This window comes from Scyliorhinus canicula, chromosome 1 (genome assembly GCF_902713615.1).
Source record: "Scyliorhinus canicula chromosome 1, sScyCan1.1, whole genome shotgun sequence".
In the NCBI taxonomy this organism is placed as follows: domain Eukaryota; kingdom Metazoa; phylum Chordata; class Chondrichthyes; order Carcharhiniformes; family Scyliorhinidae; genus Scyliorhinus; species Scyliorhinus canicula.
The window spans coordinates 29,619,909-29,642,353 of NC_052146.1; the positions used below are offsets into that span (position 1 = coordinate 29,619,909).

General features: G+C 44.1%; 1 protein-coding gene across 4 annotated transcripts in view; it reads left to right on the plus strand.

Moving 5' to 3' along the window:
- Positions 1-2,008: 2,008 nt before the first annotated feature.
- ttc28 (tetratricopeptide repeat domain 28) overlaps positions 2,009-22,445 on the plus strand; it is a 965,957-nt gene continuing 945,520 nt past the window's right edge. For all 4 annotated transcript variants that reach the window (XM_038780339.1, XM_038780595.1, XM_038780507.1 and 1 more), the window contains exon 1: positions 2,009-2,266. In XM_038780339.1, coding sequence (XP_038636267.1) covers positions 2,240-2,266 — 27 coding nt within the window. In that variant the 5' untranslated portion in view covers positions 2,009-2,239. The remainder of the gene's footprint in view (positions 2,267-22,445) is intronic.

The following is a 22,445-nucleotide window of genomic DNA, read 5'->3' on the forward strand; positions in this document are numbered from 1 at the left end:
GGTATTTGATTGAGGATGTTGATGTGGGGGTATTTGATTGAGGATGTTGATGTGGGGTATTTGATTGAGGATGTTGATGTGGGGGTGAGGATGTTGATGTGGGGGTATTTGATTGAGGATGTTGATGTGGGGTACTTGATTGAGAATGTTGATGTGGGGTATTTGTTTGAGGATGTTGATGTGAGGTATATGATTGAGGGTGTTGATTGATTGAAGATGTTGAAGTGGGGTATTTGATTGAGGATGTTGATGTGGGGTATTTGAGGATGTTGATGTAGGGTATTTGATTGGGGATGTTGATGTGGGGAATTTGATTGAGGATGTTGATATGGGGGTATTTGATGGTGGGTGAGGATGTTGAAGTGGGGTATTTGTTTGAGGATGTTGATGTGGGGTATTTGATTGAGGATGTTGATTGATTGAGGATGTTGAAGTGGGGTATTTGATTGAGGATGTTGATGTGGGGTATTTGATTGAGGATGTTGATGTGGGGGTGAGGATGTTGATGTGGGGTATTTGATTGAGGATGTTGATGTTGGGTATTTGATTGGGGATGTTGATGTGGGGAATTTGATTGAGGATGTTGATGTGGGGGTATTTGATTGTGGGTGAGGATGTTGATGTGGGGTATTTGATTGAGGATGTTGATGTGGGGTATTTGATTGAGGATTTTGATGTGGGGTATTTGAGGATGTTGATGTGGGGTATTTGATTGAGGATGTTGATGTGGGGAATTTGATTGAGGATGTTGATGTGGGGAATTTGATTTAGGATGTTGATGTGGGGTACTTGATTGAGAATGTTGATGTGGGGTATTTGATTGAGGATGTTGATGTGGGGAATTTGATTGAGGATGTTGATGTGGGGTATTTGATTGAGGATGTTGATGTGGGGTATTTGATTGAGGATGTTGATGTGGGGGTATTTGATTGAGGATGTTGATGTGGGGTATTTGATTGAGGATGTTGATGTGGGGTATTTGAGGATGTTGATGTGGGGTATTTGATTGAGGATGTTGATGTGGGGGTATTTGATTGAGGATGTTGATGTGGGGTATTTGATTGAGGATGTTGATGTGGGGAATTTGATTGAGGATGTTGATGTGGGGCATTTGATTGAGGATGTTGATGTGGGGGTATTTGATTGAGGATGTTGATGTGGGGTATTTGATTGAGGATGTTGATTGATTGAGGATGTTGATGTGGGGTATTTGATTGAGGATGTTGATGTGGGGTATTTGAGGATGTTGATGTGGGGGTATTTGATTGAGGATGTTGATGTGGGGTACTTGATTGAGGATGTTGATGTGGGGTATTTGAGGATGTTGATGTGGGGGTATTTGATTGAGGATGTTGATGTGGGGTATTTGAGGATGTTGATGTGGGGGTATTTGATTGAGGATGTTGATGTGGGGTACTTGATTGAGAATGTTGATGTGGGGTATTTGATGTTGAGGATGTTGATGTGGGGTATTTGATTGGGGATGTTGATGTGGGGAATTTGATTGAGGATGTTGATGTGGGGCATTTGATTGAGGATGTTGATGTGGGGGTATTTGATTGAGGATGTTGATGTGGGGTATTTGATTGAGGATGTTGATTGATTGAGGATGTTGATGTGGGGTATTTGATTGAGGATGTTGATGTGGGGTATTTGAGGATGTTGATGTGGGGGTATTTGATTGAGGATGTTGATGTGGGGTACTTGATTGAGGATGTTGATGTGGGGTATTTGAGGATGTTGATGTGGGGGTATTTGATTGAGGATGTTGATGTGGGGTATTTGAGGATGTTGATGTGGGGGTATTTGATTGAGGATGTTGATGTGGGGTACTTGATTGAGAATGTTGATGTGGGGTATTTGATGTTGAGGATGTTGATGAGGGGTATTTGATTGTGGCTGTGGCTCGAAGTGGACTATTTGATTAACTCGGGGATGGGGGGGGGGCAGAGCTGAGCAATTGTAACACGGGTTCCCGCAGCCATATCCGTTACATCGCAGAGCTCTGGAAGGGAGGACGGATCCTGGTGCCAAAGGGGAAAAGTATGTGGAACAACATGGCGAACTTTTAATAAGCGGAGAAAGGATCGGAGAGAGAGAATCCAGTGAGTGGGGGGGGGAGCCCGCCTGGCTGAGGCCACCCTGAGCAGCCTTTGTGGGGAGTGGATGGCGATATTGGCCGGTGCTGGGACCGGTCAGTGAGCCGACACCGAGCCCGAGCCACACAACAGGCGGCACCATGGAAGCAGAGAGCAAGAGAGAGAAGGTGAGCAATCCCCCAAACTCTGTCCTCTTCCCCCAAACTCTCTCCTCAACTAATTATTGGGTGTTTCAGGGGCTAATTCTATCTCCTTTACCCCCCTCAGCCCCTTTTTGAATTCTAAGAGATGTTGACAGGGGTGGGGCGATGGAATCTCAACTTTTGTCCCAAGTTTTAACTTTCCGAAGTGTGGTGAATGTATTTTTTTCATTTTATTTTTTTGGAAAGGGAAAGAATTCGCCTCGGTTCTGCATCAATATTTGTTTCACGGGATTTAAAATCAACCGCATCTGAAGGCTCATTGAATCTCCGGTTAATCTGTAAACCGCAGAGATTTATTTCTCTTCCAGGACCAAGTTCTTTCTCTCTCCCCTCTTTTTGCTGTAACCGGGCTGGAGGGAGTATGGGGCCTGTGAAGAGTGCAGGATTCCTGCTATCGCCCATCTAACAAATGTCCAACTCATTCAGCGACTGAACCCATTAGATGTGCCTGGTAACTGACCCCTGTCTCCCCCCCCCCCCCCCCCCAATCCCTGGTATGTGGTACAGTGAAGAAAATTTGGTGGGGTAGGTTTCCTTTCTAACGGTTCCTTCTTTTTAAAGACAGGAATGTTGTTCGTTTTCAAAAGTGAAGGGGGAAATAAAACCCCAAATAATCAAATCCTGGCATTTCAAATCCACCTTCACTCCCAATGGGGCATTATAGTTTATTACTCTGCACTTCACACATGTAAATCCTCCACCCCCCCCCCCCCCCCTCTCTTAGGAACTTGCTATATCTTTACAAACCAGTGACCAAAGGAGCAAGGAAAAACAAGGGTGGCCCAACCAATCCAAAGGCCTCACTTGTACTGATTTCTCTGCTTCAAACATTTATGCATTCAGCCTCAGATTTATGACCATCACTTGGTCATCAAGAGGTGATCGTATCTCTCCAATCACTACTGTCTGCCTTTCAAAAAAAAATATTTTGCTTTAACTTCATGTTTGTTTATTTATTTGTGATGGTTAGTGGTGGCGGAAGATGCTCGATGTGGTTAACACATGATGGTATTCCAAATTAAAGGATTAAGTTGATGTGGACCGTTGCTAGTCGCGGGGTGAGGGTGCAGGTTTGTACCTTTTACTGTGCTCGATCTGAGCTCTACTCTTGTGGACAGGTCATGCAGCAAGTGGGGAGATTGGAGCATAGCCCAAACCCTGCTGCACCTCATGACTTCCAGCATGGGTAATGGGTAAATGGTGCTCTATAGTAAATGATGTTGGGGGTGGGCTGGCTGGGGAAAATATAGGGATAGTTTTAGTTTGATGGAGAAAATTACCAATAAGAAAAATGATGCAATCACCACATGATTACAGGAAATAACTGAGCTATCATGTGTTATACATAAAAAAAAATCTTCTTACCCAGATGTTGAGGATCGTAGAAAAATAAAACAAATCTTTGCGTCAGTTGGAATTAATGTCTAAGCAGATGAGGCATGTAATCTGTTTAAAGGCCGGATTTGTAACTTGTGCACATGTTGGACTCCAACCTGATTCTCTCATTCCCCACCTCACCCGCAGTATATTTTGATTGTCACACGCAGGCAGACCCCTAGTCAAGAGTCCTGCCATTTGCTATGGTTGTGTTTTAAAGCTGTGTTTCTGACCTTTCGCAGGTCAGGCAAATCGTGTGACTGTACTGGACATTGTGTAAAGAAATCGGCAAGTGTAATGAAACAAGGACCCATGGCAGAATGTCTCTGACAAATATTACCAGGAGAATTATTTAGCATTTTGGCACTGATGTATTTCATGAAAATTTAATTGAACCAATATAATTCAATAAAAGCATATAATTTAATGTCTTGGTGATGCCCTTAACCATCACCTCAAATTACTCCTACCATCAGTGGCAGACATGTAACTATTAGTTTATCATGTTTTATAGCTCACCATACGCTCACCAGACTAAGTTTGTAAAATGAACCTCAGCTGCATTACTATTCACTGTCCAAGTAGGCACAATATAGAAATGTTGGCCCTTTTGATTAAACTTGCCTTTTTAAAATGCCAATCCTTCTTCCAACAGAGAGAGGTTGGGCACGAGACCTGTTTTCTGGTCTCCGTTCCAAAGAAGCTGGTGAGGGCAGATTTCTGAGGCAGAAACTTTCCACGTCATGCATTGATGGTGAAAATTACCCCAATTATCTCACAGCCTTGTGTGGGCACAATGTACAAGGGTAGCAGGAAACCTGAACCAATTTAAAAGCTTGTGCATATTGAAGGGGCTGTTTAGCTCAGGGCTACATCGCTGGCTTTGAAAGCAGACCAAGCAGGCCAGCAGCACGGTTCAATTCCCATAACAGCCTCCCCGAACAGACGCCGGAATGTGGCGACTAGGGGCTTTTCACAGTAACTTCATTGAAGCCTACTCGTGACAATAAGCTATTTTCATTTTTCAAATTGCACAATTGAGAATTTGAATGCAGATATGGGGCGGCACGCTAGCACAGTGGTTAGCACTGCTGCCTCGCAGCAGTAGGGTCCCGGGTTCAATTCCGGCCTCGGGTGACTATGTGGAGTTTGCACATTCTCCCTGTGTCTGCATGGGATTCCTCTGGGTGCTCCGGTTTCCTCCCACATTCCAAAGATGTGCAGGTTACGTGGATTGACCATGCTAAGTTGCCCCTTAGTGTCCAAAAGGTTAGGTGGAGTTACTGGGTTACGGGAACAGGGTGGAGGTGTGGGACTTATAGACTGAATTGCAACTGAGGGTTTCAGGTGATATTTACTGTTAGCTCCTGCTGGGATTTCACAAGTTTATTAATAAAACAACTGCATATTTTGTGTGCCCAATTTAGTGACATTTAAAAAATATATATATTTTTATTCACATTTCTCACTTTATACAATACAAAATAAAAAGAGAGTAAACATAGTGACAGACAGAAAAAAACATAAAGTAACCCCTCACAAAACATAACCTGCCCCAAAATATAACCCCCTCCCCCTTTAACAATTAACGGTGACCAATTTCTTGAAATGAACAATAAAAGGCTACCACCTCCAATCAAACCCCTCGATTGCCCCCCTCACAGTGTACTTTACTTTCTTGAGATATAGGAACTCCATCAAATTCCCCAGCCACACTAAGGCACCAGGTAGAGATGGAGATCTCCACTCCAGCAGTACTCTCCTCTGGGCAATCAGCGAGGCGAAGCCAAAACATCAGCCCTTGTGCCTGTGAGTCTGACACCCTATGTATAACCACTAAAGGACAGGGCTCCAGCTCAATCCTCAGAATCGCCAACATGGTGCTTAAAAAAAGGAGACCCAAAAACGAGTTTGGGACAAAATCAGAACATGTGCACATGGTTAGCCAGACCTCCTGAACAGCATTCACACCTGTCCTCCACCGCTGCAAAGAAATGGCTGACTCTGGACTTGGTCAGGTGCACCCTAAAAACTACCTTGGACCAAACCACGTCTCGCGCACCAAACATGGAGTTCACCCTGCAGAGGGCCACCCTTCACACCTCATCATCGAATATGGGCCCCAACCCCTCCTCCCACCTAACCTCAATCTCCTCCACTGACACTGAATCATCCATCAAAATCTGTCCATAAATACTGGAAGTACCCCCCTCTTCCAAGCCTGCAATCAAAAGAACCCTCTCCATCAGCGATGTTGGTAGCGTCACGGGGAATGTCGGGGAATATCCCTTTAGCAAAGTTGCGAACTTGAAGATATCTGAGTAACCCAAGAGCCCAAACTTTTCCTTCAATTCTTCTGTACTGGCAAAACGACCCTGTAGGAACAAATTATCGATTCTCTCCAGCCCCTTCCCTTTGCTGGCTCGACAGATGGGAGCCAACTTCGACACTGACCCCAATTTAATATGTTGTCGAAACGGGAGCAAAGCGGACACTAATGCTCCTGGTCCAGACCCCCGACATGACCACTATTCTATCTGCACCCATGTATCTCCCTGATCACTACACCAACCCACCTTCTCTGCATTAGCTTCCCTGTAGTAAAATATCAGGTTCAATAACGCCAGGCCCCTGACTGTCTATCCCTTTGAAGAACTTCCCTACTAATCAATTTGAGTCACTTTTTTGTTTCAACTTTCCAGCTGATTTTTCAGCTTTTGCAGTAAACCGAATTTGACCTTCCTTGAAGGATCTTAAACTCATGTGATATCACTGTTTTCCGAGAGATATGTTATTTTTGGCTGAATGGAACAATTTATTTTGTTTTACTTTTATGCAAACAGAAAATTTTATAAATGACAAACTTCCTTTTTCAATTGAGACAGTTGAGGTTAAATTTCTGCTGTCTTGCTTCCGGCATCAGAATGATATCTGTCCCCTCCCCCATCCCGCCACTTGAGATTTGAAGGCCATTTGTTTAACGCTTGTACCTTTCAGACAGTGGTCAGTAATGTGTTTTGATTTGAGTTGAACCTTTTTATCAGTTTTATTGGCAGCGTGTGATGTCAGCAGCAGATGAGAGGATCACAAACCTGATGTCCTCGGATGTCACTTGCTGTAGCCACTCTTTCCTGACATCTTTGAGTCAAAGTTCACATTTTGACCTTTTAACAGTGGGGTGAGATGGTAGAGAAGAAAGCTCCAGCCGTACAGTTTTTACTTTTATATTATTGGAAATTGTATGGCGTTTTATTACATCAAAGTATTTTACATAATGAAATGCAGTGACTATTTATGTGGGCAACCACCGAGAGCCGCCTTCACCATGCAAATGGCATGAGAATGTACAGGACTGTATGTGCAATCAGACTTCACCACTAACGTCTTTTTGATTGCCTGTGTTCCGGCATTCCATATGTGTTTGGAGTTAATTTCACAGTTAAATGGGTGACGATGCCCCCATGTTTTAACTGTTCTGGGTGGTCTATGATTGCCTTTGCTGCAGTTTCTCATATTTTCAAATTTTGGAAGCGGTGAAGAAATCATTGGTGGGTGGGATTTAGATGTTGCTCCATCTTGGCATGCAATATTTTGAGGATTGCTCTTTCTCTGCAGTTTATAGGGAAGTCACAGAATGCAAACTGAAATTTTCAACTGCTTAATTGATCGGCAATTTTGCCTGTAGGACCATCAATTGAACGAGAAGGGAATTCCAATCGGAGAACTAAATTTTCACGCATTATTTTTCATTTTTTCCATTGGCACAGAGGAAGTACTTATCTAATGTTCAGTTGCGGGCTGCTTTCTTTCCTCTAGCAGCTATGTGTTGATCCCTTGCTCAGTGATTGCATCATTTGTAACATGGCTCTACCTCGAGAACCAATTGTCTTTGCAGTTGTTATATTATCATTACCTTAGCGCAAGAAGATTTCTAATTAAGATGGAAACCAGATACCACTTCTGTATGATCTGCCTTACAATTTTTAAACTGTGGCAATAGCACAACCCCCTCGGTGTTAGCCATGTGTCACTCCTGATCTGATCCATGGCTGCAATTATAGAGCCTTGGTGAGACCATCCTGGAGTTTTGGTCATTTTACCTAGAAAAGGTATACTTGCCATCATGAAGTGTAACAAAGATTCACTAAGTTAACACTTTGGGATGGAGGGATTGTCCTAGGAGGAGTGATTAAGTTGACTGGGCCTTTATTCTCTGGGGTTTAGAAGAATGAGAGGCGACTTCATTCAAACATAGAACATTTCTTACAGGGCTTAGTGGGATAGATGCAGGAAGGATACATCCTCTGGCTGGGAAGTAAGGGACTGAGATGAGGGGGAATTTCTTCACTTAGAGGGTGGTGAATCTTTGGAGTACTCTATCCCAGCGGGCTGTGGAGGTTCAGTCATTGAGTATGTTGAAGACTTGCAGAAAAGGATTCAGGATACTGCAAAAAAAAAAAAATGGTGTTGAAGTAGGAGATCAGATGTAATCTCATTGAATGGTGGAGTAAGCTTGTTGGGCTGAATGGCCTACTTTTTTTGTTTGTTTGTTTTTATGTTCTTTTGAGGTTTATAAGCACGTACATCTCTATGAATCTTCTAATTGATGCCCAACTCAACATCCATCAGCATTAGAATAATTAAAGAGAATTGATGAATCAGCGTACCTATTTTAGGAGCGGCTACAGCATAAAGACTGGTCCCATCTACAACAAATTAGTTAATGTCAGCTGGGGCAGTCATCGGGGTCAATGATTTGCCTCAGCACCTTTGGTAGGGAAAATCGACCAGAGTTCCTGATGACTCTTTCCTCCTGGAAGTATGCATGTATGATCACTATTGAATTAGGTGCAAGTTTCCCAGCCTGCCGGGGGCACTTGGATTTATTCTGCCTAATCATGATCCAATTTCCTCCATTGCCTCTTCACTTTCACTCCACCTAGTCACCCAACTCTCAATGTTCAAACCTTTTGGGCCTTTGTGCACCTCTGCTCTGTTTGTACATTATTCTAGATGTTTTCAGGATTACTTTGTATTCCACCACCTCCCTCCAATCTGGCCTGACCTTGTCTATCCTTTGTTGTTAATCATGTGAAGATTTATCCCATTTTCAGTTAATTTATCTCTCACCAGCTCTTCTTCCTCGACTTGAGACCAAGGGCATGTCACCAAATTGCAAAACCTCCTTGGCGTTGGCACTAAAACAGCAATTTGCATTTATAAAATGCTTTTAATATAATAGAATTTTCCAATGCATTACACAGAAGCCCTATCAAACAAAATTTGACATGAATCTATTTTAAGATGGTTAAAGTAAACGTCGTCAGAGAACCATAGGCTGATCTCCCCTTCCAGCTAATGTGGCATTTTTATCTGAGGGCCACCACACCTCAGGCGAGGGGGACCTAAAGCTTGGTCAGAGGTTAGGTTTCATTAATCAGCTTAAACGGGAGCGAGTAACTCTTGGGCCCAAAGTGAGGCATCTGATAACCCAACCACCAATAGTGGAGTGATTAAAATTGGACATGTGTGAGAGGCCAGGATTGGAGGAAGGCAGAGATCTTGGACGATTATAGGGGTGGACGAGGTTATAGAGATAGGGAGGACTGAGGCATGGGGAGAGATTTGAAAACCAGGATATGAATTTTAAAATGAAGTATCAGAAGCTACACAAGCTGTCCCATAGTAGCACTGGTGGATTGTATTTCTTTGATACGACACTGAAATTAAGACCTCACCCAGGTGTAAGGGCAATTGACCGTCGAGCCTGGAGAACAATCAGCGATGGCCCTGATTACGTAACCAACCTTTTAATGTTGCAGCAATGCTTAAAGTCTGTCATTGTACCCGTAATAAATTTAACAAGGGTCAATGATGGAGCGAGTGTTCCAACTTGGATGTTAACTTTCTTCCAAAATATGTCCCAAATGGCTAGCAATTAAAGCTGCATAACCAGGCAAATGATCAGCAAAATCTGAATGAAGGAGAAGTATTGAAATAATCTGGATTTGTGTGAAAAGGGAGTGTGATGTGATACTTTTTGACAGGTTTATTACAGAGAAGGGGAGGTGGAAAGAAACCAAGAGGAGCAAAGGGGGAGGGGGGGGATGTGAAAACGACAGGAGAGAAAGAGGGGACAGAGGGGGAGGCTGCAGGCCACCCCATCTCCTTCAATAGGTAGAAATCCGGGTTTTATCAGAAAATAGCAAATGAGTCATAGAGCCTCGAACGCTTCTGTGTTTCTATGGTAAATAAGTGGAAGGACATCCTGCAGTGCTGTGTTAATTGAAGGGTACATATTATTAAACCTAGTAAGAAAATAAAAGCTGGGATCACTCTTGCGAAAGGATAGTATTCAGCTTCTATTAAAATCATTTTAACTAATTTGCCAGTAATTTATTAAGTATTCCATGCTTAATTATGACAAGAAGCTCAAATGCTGCAGAAAAATGACAATGAAATCCCACAGTTATCAAGTTGCAATGATATCGGGATTGTTTTGGCATGCGTGGGTGACTTCTTCAACACTCTGGCCCCGACGCAACGTGGCGCGGGGGTCCTGGGGCCGGAAGCGGAATAAAGTAGGCCGGGGGGGAGAAGAGAAAGAGAGGCCGGGCTGCCGATCGGTGAGCTCCGATCATGGGCCAGACCCCATCGGAGGTGAAGCAGTGCTGTTCCCCGCCCCACAGGCCGCCCCTCGACCCTTCGCGCAGGGTTCCCGCCGGCAGTGACCAGAGGTGAACGGCGCCTGCAGGACTCTGCCGTTTCCACGCGGCTGCTTGGCCCATCCGGGCCGGAGAATCAGCGAGCGCCGCGCCAAACGTGCCGGTGCAAATGACATTGATTCTCCACACCTTGGAGAATTGCACTCCGCCGTCGGGGCAACATGGCGCAGTTGAGCCGATTCTCTGGCCCGACGCGGGGCTGGGAGAGTTGCTCTCCAACTGAGAGCACAGGCCTGTGGTGTACATGGGTAAGGCTCGTCACCTTGTTTCATAGAATCATAGAATTTACACTGCAGAAGGAGGCCATTCGGCCCATTTGAGTCTGCAACAGCCCCACTTAAGCCCACACCTTCATCCCATCCCCATAACCCATTAACCCCACCTAACCTTTTTTGACACTGAGGGCAATTTAGCATGGCCGATCCAACTAACCTTCACATCTTTTGACTGTGGGAGGAAACTGGAGCACCCGGAGAAAACCCACGCAGGCACAGGGAGAATGTGCAGATTCCGCATACAGTGACCCAAGCTGCGAAGCAACAATGCTAACCATTTGACCAAGCAGTTTTTAAAAAAAAGTAGCTACCCAGTGTTGTTTTAAACTTTAAAGCTGTTAGAAGAAGTACCTCTTTTGTGGGGCTTGCGATGAAACTCTTTAAACCATGTTTGATCCCCAGTGCGGGGTCTGTTCTTTTTAAAACACAGAATTTGAGGCCCTGACTCTATTGTCTTTCGGGGTCCTTTGCACGCCTAGGCGAGAGGTTGCAGCAGGCAGCTTCCTGCCAGTTTTCCAGTAAACCTGCCATATCACTCCAGTCTGATACAGTTAACTATAGAATGTTTAATGTTTGGTTTGAGAAGAGATTCTAATATATGTTTGTAACTGTGATTTGATTTATTGTCACGTGTACCGAGGTCCAGTGAAAAGTACTGTTTTGCGTACAGTCCAGGCAGATCATTCCGTACATGAAACATAATAATAATCTTTATTATTGTCACAAGTAGGCTTACATTAACACTGCAATAAATAGGGCATACGATAAATTCACAATGTAAATACATGGACATAGACATTGGATGAAGCATATGTAAATGAAATGAAAATAGCTTATTGTCACGAGTAGGCTTCAATGAAGTTACTGTGAAAAGCCCCTAGTCGCCACATTCCGGCACCTGTTCGGGGAGGTTGTTACGGGAATCGAACCGTGCTGCTGGCCTGCATGTAGTGCTGCTCAGTAGAGAAGATGCGTGGAGCGATCAGTTCAGCCCATAAGAGAGTCATTCAGGAGTCTGGTAACAGTGGGGACGAAGCTGTTTTTGAATCTGTTAGTTAGTGTTCTCAGACTTGTGAAACTGCGGTTTTGTTTTCAGTGTGACTGCCACAGTTCTCTGTACTAAAGGTATGTAACCTGCTGTCTCTGACAAGACTTTTATTTATGAGTCCAATGACCTTGACAGACGCGATAGCAAGCCACAGCCATGGCTCAAGATGCTGCTGTTGTTCAGACTTTGTGATGAGCCAAGGACATGACATTGACACTGACACTGCCTCTTTCAGTAGTTAACTACCAGATTCAAATTCATTGGCTGGATATTTCAGATACCAACAGGCTTTTAATGGCCACAAATCGTCCCTTGCAGAGCAGAAAGCAGCTGGTACTTGTTAGCAAAGTTGTGCCTGGGTGGGATATCAGAAATCAGTCTTGTGATCCCTAATATAAATAAGTGACTTCACAGACTTGTTACGGTGCAGAAGGAGGCCATTCGACCCATCGTGCTGATATTAACTCTCCAAGTGAGCATCCCCTGCACATTGTTTCTGTTCAAATACTCATCCAATGCCTCAATTTAATAATCTTTATTGCCACAAGTAGGCTTACATTAACACTGCAATGAAGTTACTGTGAAAAGCCTCTAGTTGCCACATTCCCACGTCTGTTCAGGTACACTGAGGGAGAATTCAGAATGTCCAATTCACGCCTTTTTGGACTTGTGCGAGGAAACCGGAGCATCCAGAGGAAACCCACGCAGACACGGGAATAATGTGCAGATTCTGCAGACAGTGACCGAAGCCGGGAATTGAACCTGGGACCCTGGCGCTGTGAAGCTACAGTGCTAACCATCGTGCTACCGTGCCGCTCACTGTATTGAACCTGCCTCCTTCAAACATCCAGGCAGTGCACTCCAGGCCCAAACCGCTCGTTGGAAAAAAAAAAGTGTTTTCCCGTATCACGTACTTTTTTCACAAATCACCTTAAATCGATCTTGATCCTTTTACAAACGGGAACAGTTTCTCCCTATCTACTCTGTCCATATTGTGAACATTTTACACCGAGGGTAGGGTGCCAGAGGAGGTGGTGGAAGCAGGGACGATAGTGACGTTTAAGGGGCAGCTTGACAAATACATGAATAGGATGGGAATAGAGGGATGCAGACCCCGGAAGTGTTGAAGATTTTAGTTCAGGCGGGCAGCATGGTCGGCGCAGGCTTGGAGGGCCGAAGGGCCTGTTCCTGTACTGTACTTTTCTTTGTTCTTTGTTTATTCTGTATCAGATCTCCTCTTGACCACCTCCTCTGCAAGAAAAACAGTCCCAACCTCTCCATCTATCCTCAGAACTGAAGTTTCTCATCACTGAGGCCCATCCTGTAAACATCTTCTGCATTCTTAGCAAGAATGGAATTTGGTCAAAGTTGCAGATGATACCAAACAGTTGATTCTGAGGAGGTTGCTCTGGAATTACATAATGCAAACATATGAACCAGGTACAGGACTAGGCCATTCAGCCCCTTGAGCCAGTTAAGATTATGGCTTCACCCCTACTTTCCTGTGTACCCCAACAAACTTTCACCGCTTGTCAAATGAGAATCTATCAAACTCAGCCTTAAAGATATTCAATGATCTTGCTTCCACTGGGGAAGAGACTTCCACCCTCTGGATCCTCTGAGGGGATAAAATAAATCCCATAATCTTGGTCTTAAATGGGAAAACCCGTATTTTTAATCTGCTTCCCCTATTTCTAATCCCTCCCATAAAAGGAAACGTACTCTTAGCATCCACCTTGTCAAGTTCCCTCAGGATCTTGTGTTTCAATGAGATCACCTCTCATTCTTCTACAGGCCCAACCAGTCCAGATTCCTCATAAGACCAACTCTTCATCTCAGGAATCGGCCGTGTAAGCTTCAAATTCAATTATATCCTTTTCTTAGGTAAGGAGACCTAAAGGGTATGTGGTCTCAACAAAGCCCTGTAGCAGAATGTCCTCCTTTTTCTGCATTCCATTCTCCTTGCAATAAGCAACAACATTCCAATTGCTTTTCTAATCACCTTGCTGTACCTGTGCACTAAGATTTTGTGATCCATGTGCAAGGACACCCAGATGCCTCTGCCACAGAGTTCTGCAATCTCTCTCTATTTAAGTACTATACTGCGGTGTTTCTTCCTTCCAAAGTGGACAAGTTCACAAATACCCACATTATACTCCATCTGCCAAATTTGTGCCACTCAATTAACCTGTCCACATCCATTTGCAGGCTCCTTCTGTCCTCTTATCAGCTTGCTCTCCTACCTATGACTCTATCTTGGTGTCATCGGCAAATGTACATTCTGTCCCTTTCTCCAAAGGATTGATGTAGATTGTAAGTAGCTGAGGACCCAGCACTCATCTTTGTGCCACTCCACTAATTCTAGCTTGCCAACGCAAAAAGACCCATCTACCCCTACTCTCTGCTTCCTGTTAGCTAACCAATGTTTTATTCGTGCTAATGTTTTAGCACCTGCACCACGAGCTCTTATTTTGCATCGTGACCTTTGATGTGCCACCTTGTCAAATTCCATCTGAAATTCCCAATATTCCAAACCTGCAGCTTCCCCTTCATCCGTGCTCCTTGTTACTTCCTCAAGGAACTCTACTAAATGAGTCAACTACAATTTCCGTTACACAAAACCAAGTTGTGCGCTGATCTACAAAACCTGCAACTGGGGGAATAATAGAAGAAATTTGACATGGGCAAATGTGAAATACTGAACATAATTCATCAGAATCCTGGAATAAAGGGAAAGCTAAACAATGGATTCAAAAAAGCTGACCCACCTCCCAAACAAAACGAACAATTCGGGAAGAAGTTGGTAACATCAACTGCTATGTGCCCAAATTGCCTTGGAAGAAACCTGGATAGGTAAAAACCTGAGGGAGGAGAGATTGGGATGGGGGTGGAGATATAATTGTTGAAGGCACAATGGCAGGAAGATGTTTTTCAAGTATCCACACCTTGGATGGGCAGGGGGCTGGCCTCTGTTTCCCTGCCAAATGTTGCATCAAAAATGCAGTACTGTGAATAATTTGAAACTTTACATTCTTCACAATTGAATACTTTTTTAATATAAAAAACATAGGAAAAATAAGAGCTATTTGGGTTTTCAGACCACACTAAGCGCGACAATTATTTATTGAAAAATTAGTCAGACTGCCTCAGTCCATGCTTGACTCTTTCTCCCTTCCTTTCCCAGTTATGCTGGTATTTTCTTTATGCGTCCAATCTTTATTGCCACATTTTTGTGCCCCCACGCTAGTTTATGCTGGCTTTCTGAGTATTGTGGTTCGCACAATTGCTTCACAGCTCCAGGGTCCCAGGTTTGATTCCTGGCTTGGGTCACTGTCTGTGCGGAGTCTGCACATTCTCCCTGTGTGTGCGTGGGTTTCCTCCGGGTCCTCCGGTTTCCTCCCACAGTCCAAAGATGTGCAGGTTAGGTGGATTGGCCATGCTAAATTGCCCTTAGTGTCCAAAATTGCCTTTAGTGTTGGGTGGGGTTACTGGGTTATGGGGATAGGGTGGGGTTGTGGGCTTGGGTAGGGTGCTCTTTCCAAGAGCCGGTGCAGACTCGATGGGCCAAATGGCCTCCTTCTGCACTGTAAATTCTATGTCTATGTCTATCCTCCCAATTCCTTGATGCCCCAAGGCTCTCCATCTAAAACCCACTCTGGGCTCCTATCTCAGCTCTGCTGCAAGTGACTGGATCCGTCTGCAGACTGTGTGCTTCATCCCCTAAGAATTCCCACTCAAGAGTTCATAATCAGTTTGACTTCCAACCAGAACAAGTTAGGAACCAAGTTAAGAGTGATGGTGAGTTAGAAGTGAGTGGCTTATACAGAGGCAGCACTGAGTGGAGAGCGATTCGGTTTTAGTCAGTGTGTGAGGACTTTTGAGTGGCACAGTAGAACAGTTGAATTCCCAGTTGCTTCACAGCACCAGGTCCCAGGTTCGATTCCCGGCTTGGGTCACTGCCTGTGCGGTGTCTGCACATTCTCCCCGTGTCTATGTGAGTTTCCTCCGGGTACTCCGGTTTCCTGCCACAATTCCCAAAAGATATGCTGTTGGGTGAATTGGACATTCTAGATTCTCCCTCAGTGTACCCGAACAGGCGCCGGAGTGTGGCGACTTGGGCATTTTCACAGTAACTTCACTGCAGTGTTAATGAAAGTCTACTTGTGACAGTAATAATAAAGAAGAAGTGCACTTCCAGAATACTGCCAGAATGAAACATGGACAATTGGATGTACGTAGGAAAGAAAATGGGCAAAGTACACCTTTAAGGAATGGTATAGGAAAAGTTTGAGATAAAATTGAAAGTACTCAGGTCAGTGCAGAGTTATTGTCCGACATGTCCAATCTCTACCGAGGAGCAATCAACAAAGCAAATGATACTGATGAGTCAAGACAATAGAATGTCCAAAGTGTACATGCTCAAGCTGTATAATGCTGTGGTCAGCCCAGTCAGAGTGTTTACAGGTGGGGTCACTGAGACACTAGTAGGGAGTTCAGGGAAGAGTGACAAAGTTAATCTCTAATACTGGAGACCCGAGGAGTGGAAAAGGTTATTTTCAATTTTGGAATGAATTAACTAAGGTGAAACTACAGAGGTTTATAAAATAGGAAATAATTTGAAAAAGACACAAGTGGAATGTTACTTCTAACTAAATTGTGATAGTTGATTGAGAACTAAATTGTGATAAGGTGACATGAGTTCAAACTAATTAAAAGTAAATTTGAGACTGTTTAGTTAAAGTTATTTGAATATAAAAAATGGAATGGCTGAAACAAGAACTGGATTAATTTAAACATAGATGCTTCAGTGATCTCGACGGAGATGAATTAATTTTTCACTTGTGTTTATTGTGTGAAGTTATGGTGCCAGATTGTTTGGTTTTTCCTCAGATTTTTGTTTCTTTTCAACATACTTTTTAGGATGTTAAATTGCTTTCCTATAACGGTCTTCCGTATCTGAATGCCAAAATTTTCATGATTTGAAACCATATTCCAAATATTCAGCCATTGCGCACTCCTGCTAAGTTTGGCAAACTTTAGCAATCTCTGAACTTGGGTGAAGAGCCAAGACACATTGTGCAGCCAGAAGACCACCAAGGCTGGAAGGAGTGAGTGAGAAGACTAGGCAAAATAGTAATTAGGTGATCATTTTAAAAACCTGTAGATTCTACGAGGAACAAAAGAAAACTACGGCCCTGGGTTTGAGCAGAAAACGATGTGATCAGTCTTGATTTCAGAGCGAGAACTTGTGGGATGGTCGATTTGAAACTTAGAAGGTTCAAAACAAATGTTCACACCACCATTGAACATGGGGTTCAGTGTGTGCTGCTTTGAGCCATTTGGTTTGTACATGGACATACATTATAACTTCATAACTTCTGATTTATCCCAGGAGTATGGTGATCACATGAAACATGCTAGCAGGAAACTAACACGATGCGACTATTGGGGGAAATAATTAAAATGTGCTGCTGTTACCAGATTTTCTTGCTAAGTTCTGCCTTTTAAGAGACCAGCAGTATAGATTTAAACCCGGAGTGGCAGGATAAGGCAGCTGAAATTGCAGCTTGCAACAATGAACAAAATGCAGATACAGCTGATATTCCATTGGTCTAGGCACTCCAGTTTGTGATTGTAATGCACTTGCTCAATTAAATGTGGCAAATCCCTGAACTCCAAAGCACATCACTCGCTTTGCACCGAATGTTAATTGTCTTATTAAAGCAGCTGGTTCCTTCTCCCTCAGAGTACAGAGTTGGAGAGGTCTTGTTCGGTTTCAAATATTTCCACAGCTTCACTGATGAAGTGAAATGAGTTGTCATATACTCAGTTTCCTCTTAATCTATATTATTATTTTCACCACCATTATTCTAGGCAGCACAGTAGCATGGTGGTTAGCATAAATGCTTCACAGCTCCAGGGTCCCAGGTTCGATTCCCGGCTGGGTCACTGTCTGTGCGGAGTCTGCACGTCCTCCCCGTGTGTGCGTGGGTTTCCTCCGGGTGCTCCAATTTCCTCCCACAGTCCAAAGATGTGCGGGTTAGGTGGATTGGCTATGCTAAATTGCCCATAGTGTCCTAATAAAGTAAGGTTAAGGGGGGTTATTGGGTTACGGGTATAGGGTGGTTACATGGGTTTGAGTAGGGTGATCATGGCTCAGCACAACATCGAGGGCCAAAGGGCCTGTTCTGTGCTGTACTGTTCTATGTTCTATATTCTATGTACATCCTTCAGACTCCCGCCCCCATAACTGCTTCATCTTGTAACCCCTCACCTTTAATTCAAAAATTACCCTTTAAAAACAACACATTATTTTGAGTATGCTTTCAGTTTGCTCTGCTTAGTTTTCCAATTCATGGGTTGAAGTACCTTTTACAAAGTGCTTCAGAACATTGTACTAAGAGAACAGATGCTATGTATGTACATTTTACTGTTGAACTCTGTGTTTGCTATTCAGAGTTTGTCCAGTGTAAGCAGATGACCGTCAGTTATCTGATACAAATGAAGCAACTTACTTAGTTTTACAGAGTATTCCTTGTCCAGTAACAGGCCTGATGTACCATCAATTCGACTCAAGACACATTTAGGATCCAAACTGTGGCTTTAATCAGCTAGTTGTTAGCCCAGTGGTCGACTACAGAGACTGACCGACTGCCGGGAACTCTGGGTACTTATAGGCGGGGCCTACTTGCCTCTCGACCAATTGGAGAGCAGTCACATGACTAGTCCCAACCAATCGGACGAGAGGCACATGACCAGCCAGAGCCAATGGGAAGCCAGTGCTCTGCACCAATGGCAGTGCTCATATCCATACCACCACAAGGCCACATGAGCCTCTTCCACCCAGCTTCATCAGCATATCCTTCTATTTCTTTCCCCCTCGTGTATTTATTTATCTTTCCCAAAGTATAGCTATGCTAATGTAGTTGATAAAATTGGGAAAGAATTGTAATTGGGAGGAAAGGATTATCAGTGGATGAGATTTTTACTGTTTTCTGATTTGAGAGTCCAAGGGGAAGTAATTGATGAATTTCCCAGGTACCGGATATTCCAGTCTTGGATGAATGTCAACTTTTTAGAGACATCATAGTTGTGAGGTAAAAAATGGATTTGGTATGAAAGAGAAACTCTTTTTCTTAGAAGTTGTTTTGGCGAAGGATTATTGTGGGATTTGAGCTCCAAATGAGAATGGAATCCTAAATGTTAGTGGAGGAAGAAATACTAAAGTTAGAACCATTTTAAACCAGGAGCAAGGTCAGCACAGCATTGGGCTAAGTTTTGTCGTGAGTGGCAAGGAATATCAAAACTCTCCAGGTGTGCACAACAGTCATGATGTCAGCCAATGACATCAAAATATTCTCTCAGACAGCAATCCAGGAAGTTTAAAGTACTTTATCCTCCACTTTTAAACTGCAGTTTTCAGAGAGTAAAATAAAAAAACAGATGTTAGCTTCTAAAACAATCACAGTGATTAAAAAAAACATAATGGATAAATTCAGCATTCTAAAACTATTAAATTAGTCTTTCAAAGATAGTGAGGGTAGTTAGCTGTTTTACAGCGGGACCGATAGTTTAAAAGTGGAAACATTCGCTAGTTCATTGATTGCTTTGATATTGGAACCTAGGTGGGTGATCTCGGGAGCGCATCCTTGGGAGGAATGTAGAAACAATGACAGCAGCCTCTGGATTTCTGTGTTGTTCTGCGCATATGTTGACTCCAGAAGTTGCTGTCAGCTTCACTGTGGGAATGATGGTGAGCGCTGACAGGGTTGTGTTTAAACAGTAATGTTTGTACCAGTATTTCACCTGGAATAGTTGGTCCAAGAGTGAATCAATTCTTGGCTTTCCATGTTCCTGACAATAAGATATTTCACATTGTAAAAATAACAATTAGGGTTAGCTTTAAAATGAAGTTGTGTTTTAATTGCATTGAAGCAATTAATTGCATGGGCAGCATGATAGCACATTGGTTAGCACAGTTGCTTCACAGCTCCAGGGGTCCCAGGTTTGATTCCCAGCTTGGGTCACTGTCTGCGCGGAGTCTGCACGTTCTCCCCGTGTCTGCGTGGGTTTCCCCCGGGTGTTCCGGTTTCCTCCCACAGTCCAAAGATGTGCAGGTTAGGTGGATTGATAAATTGCCCTTAGTGTCCAAAAACGGCCAGGTGGGGTTACTGGGTTACGGGCATAGGTTGGAGGCATGGGCTTAAGTGGAATGCTCTTTCCAAGTGAGAGAGAGAAGGGGGGGGGGTGGTTTTGAGTGACACGATGGACACCACAATTATATTATCTGAAATAAAAGCAGAAGGTGGTGGAAATACCCAGCAGGTCAGGCAGCATCTGGGGGAGAGAGAAACAGCAGGTCGATGACCTTTCATCAAAACTCTTCTCCGGCCAGACAATAGTTACTGATTCTTTTGGTTACGGATGTGGTAGGTCATTAAAACGCATTTACGTGGGCAGTGATCTAAATTTCATAGAATTTGCAGTGCAGAAGGGGGCCAATCGGCATAACTGTTCCTCTTGACTTGTCTTGCAGGAGGAAATTAACAGAAAAGGGAGAAATATTTTTGCATCTTTTAAGAAAATTTAAACAAAAGCACCCCCCTACTTATCTCAGACTCAAATCTAACATCAAGAGCTCATTGTGAAAAGCCTGATTGGAGGGTGGGACTGCAGGTTTGGCAGGGCTTAACTTTTCTCAACCTCCCCCACCCCGCCAACGCTTTCATCCCTTTCTGTTGGCCCACACAATGATTCTGCCATTGTACTTGGCCCTGACTGGGATAAAGTGAGAAGCCAAGCATTGGGTAGTGAATAAAAATGCTGGATCAATGTTTAATTAATTAGGCAAGCTGAGCCATGCCTTGCAGGCAGCAAAGTTTGTATGAAAGCTTTCCTTGTCAGATTTCTGCAGTGTAACAAGTGCTCTTTGGTCAGCGCTGTCCTTGATGCTCAGCGCCTTAAATCTGATTAGTTCAAGTTTGGTCTGGATAGAAACCAACAGTAAAAGGAAGACCCTCTCGTGTCTCACAAAACAACATATGATCTGTCGTTCAGCTCAACGTTAAAACAGGCGAAGGCCCACACATACACACAGGCATGCCTCGAATAGGCACTTGTACTTCATAGTTTTCATGAGCAGCAGTTAACTTCTGCTAGTTCTTAGCAAGGACACTATTACAAGAAGTCGATAGATTTGCTCTCCTGTTCTCTATCTGCGTGGATGTTGATTGAGGGTCGTTTGGGGATCAGTTCCACTGCTGACTCGCTGAGCAACACTCACTCTCCCAGCTGATGCATGAAGGATGGAAGCAGTGTGAAGTGCTGGATGCTGGCAGTTTGCTGATGCCCGTGACACTCTATCCCTGCTGTGCAGAAGGAGGCTATTTGGCTCAACGACCCTCCGAAAGAGCACTCTACCCAGGCCCACCTCCATCCCTGTAACCCCTTGCATTCATCATGGGCAGTCCACCTAAATTGCACATCTTTTGACTGTGGGAGGAAACTGGTGCACCTGGAGGGTACTCACACGGACACGGGGAGAACATGTAAACTCCACACAGACAGTCTCCCAAGGCTGGAAGTGAGCCCAGGCTGCTGGCACTGTGAGGCAACAGTGCTACCCACTCTGCCGCCATGCCACCCATGCAAGGAACAGCACCTTTTATGAAAGCAGGAGATTAAAGGGAGGAGTTAATAAAAGGACCTGGTTGCTGACTGTTCTGTAAGGTGATAATTATGGCTCCAAGAGATAGCAAATGGAGGCCTGGTTTGTGATTATTGAAGGAGTAAAGGGCGTTTGTTACCTCATAAGTCCTTCAAAACCTTATTCCTTTTGACCTGGGCAATACAAGGTCATTAAAGTTGGGAAAGGAAACAAAGAGCAGGATTTTTCCTGTGGGCCTCAGGATCCTAATGTGAGGGTCAAATGTGGGTCAACAGTTACACTGATCTGATTTTCTTTGTCATGAATTGTCCAATTAATGGCCAGCGGGTAGATTTACCAGCCAATAAAAGTAGTGGACCTTTAAGACTGGATAGCCAATAGGAAGCCCTCCAGTAGCTGCTTTAGGAAAGAGAGAGGGCATCCTCAACCCAACCTCTTTTTCAACTTTAAAACAAAAAATAGTGCCCTTAGCAGCCAGGCCACCATTGTGAAGGGGAAACCTATTCACAGAGTGGCTTGTGACTGTAGCTGAAGCCAGGAAAGGAAGGCCTCAAAGCCTTCCTGAAGTGCTGGGTCCTTTAGTCTGCCATGGGGAAGACTCCTGCATGCATGGGCTGCTCTCCAGCAGCCTTCTGGATTCAACAGTGAGTTCAACAACTTTAGACAGTAAACTTTCCCCTCTTTCTTAAACGTAGTTTATTGTCTCTTGTTTTTCAGCTCCCTGGCCTGCTCCAACACAATCCCTCCGCTCACCCACATAGCCGCCTGTCCCAGGCTGTTGACGCGGCACGGTACCACAGTGGTTAGCACTGTTGCTTCACAGCCTCAGGGTCCCAGGTTCAATTCCCGGCTTGGGTCACTGCCTGTGTGGAGTCTGCACGTTTTCCCTGCGTCTGCGTGGGTTTTCTCCGGATGCTCCGGTTTCCTCCCACAAGTCCCGAAAGACATGCTTTTAGGTAATTTGGACATTCTGAATTCTCCCTCTGTGTACCCGAACGGGCGCCGGAGTGTGGAACTGGGGGCGTTTCACAGTAACTTCATTGCAGTGTGT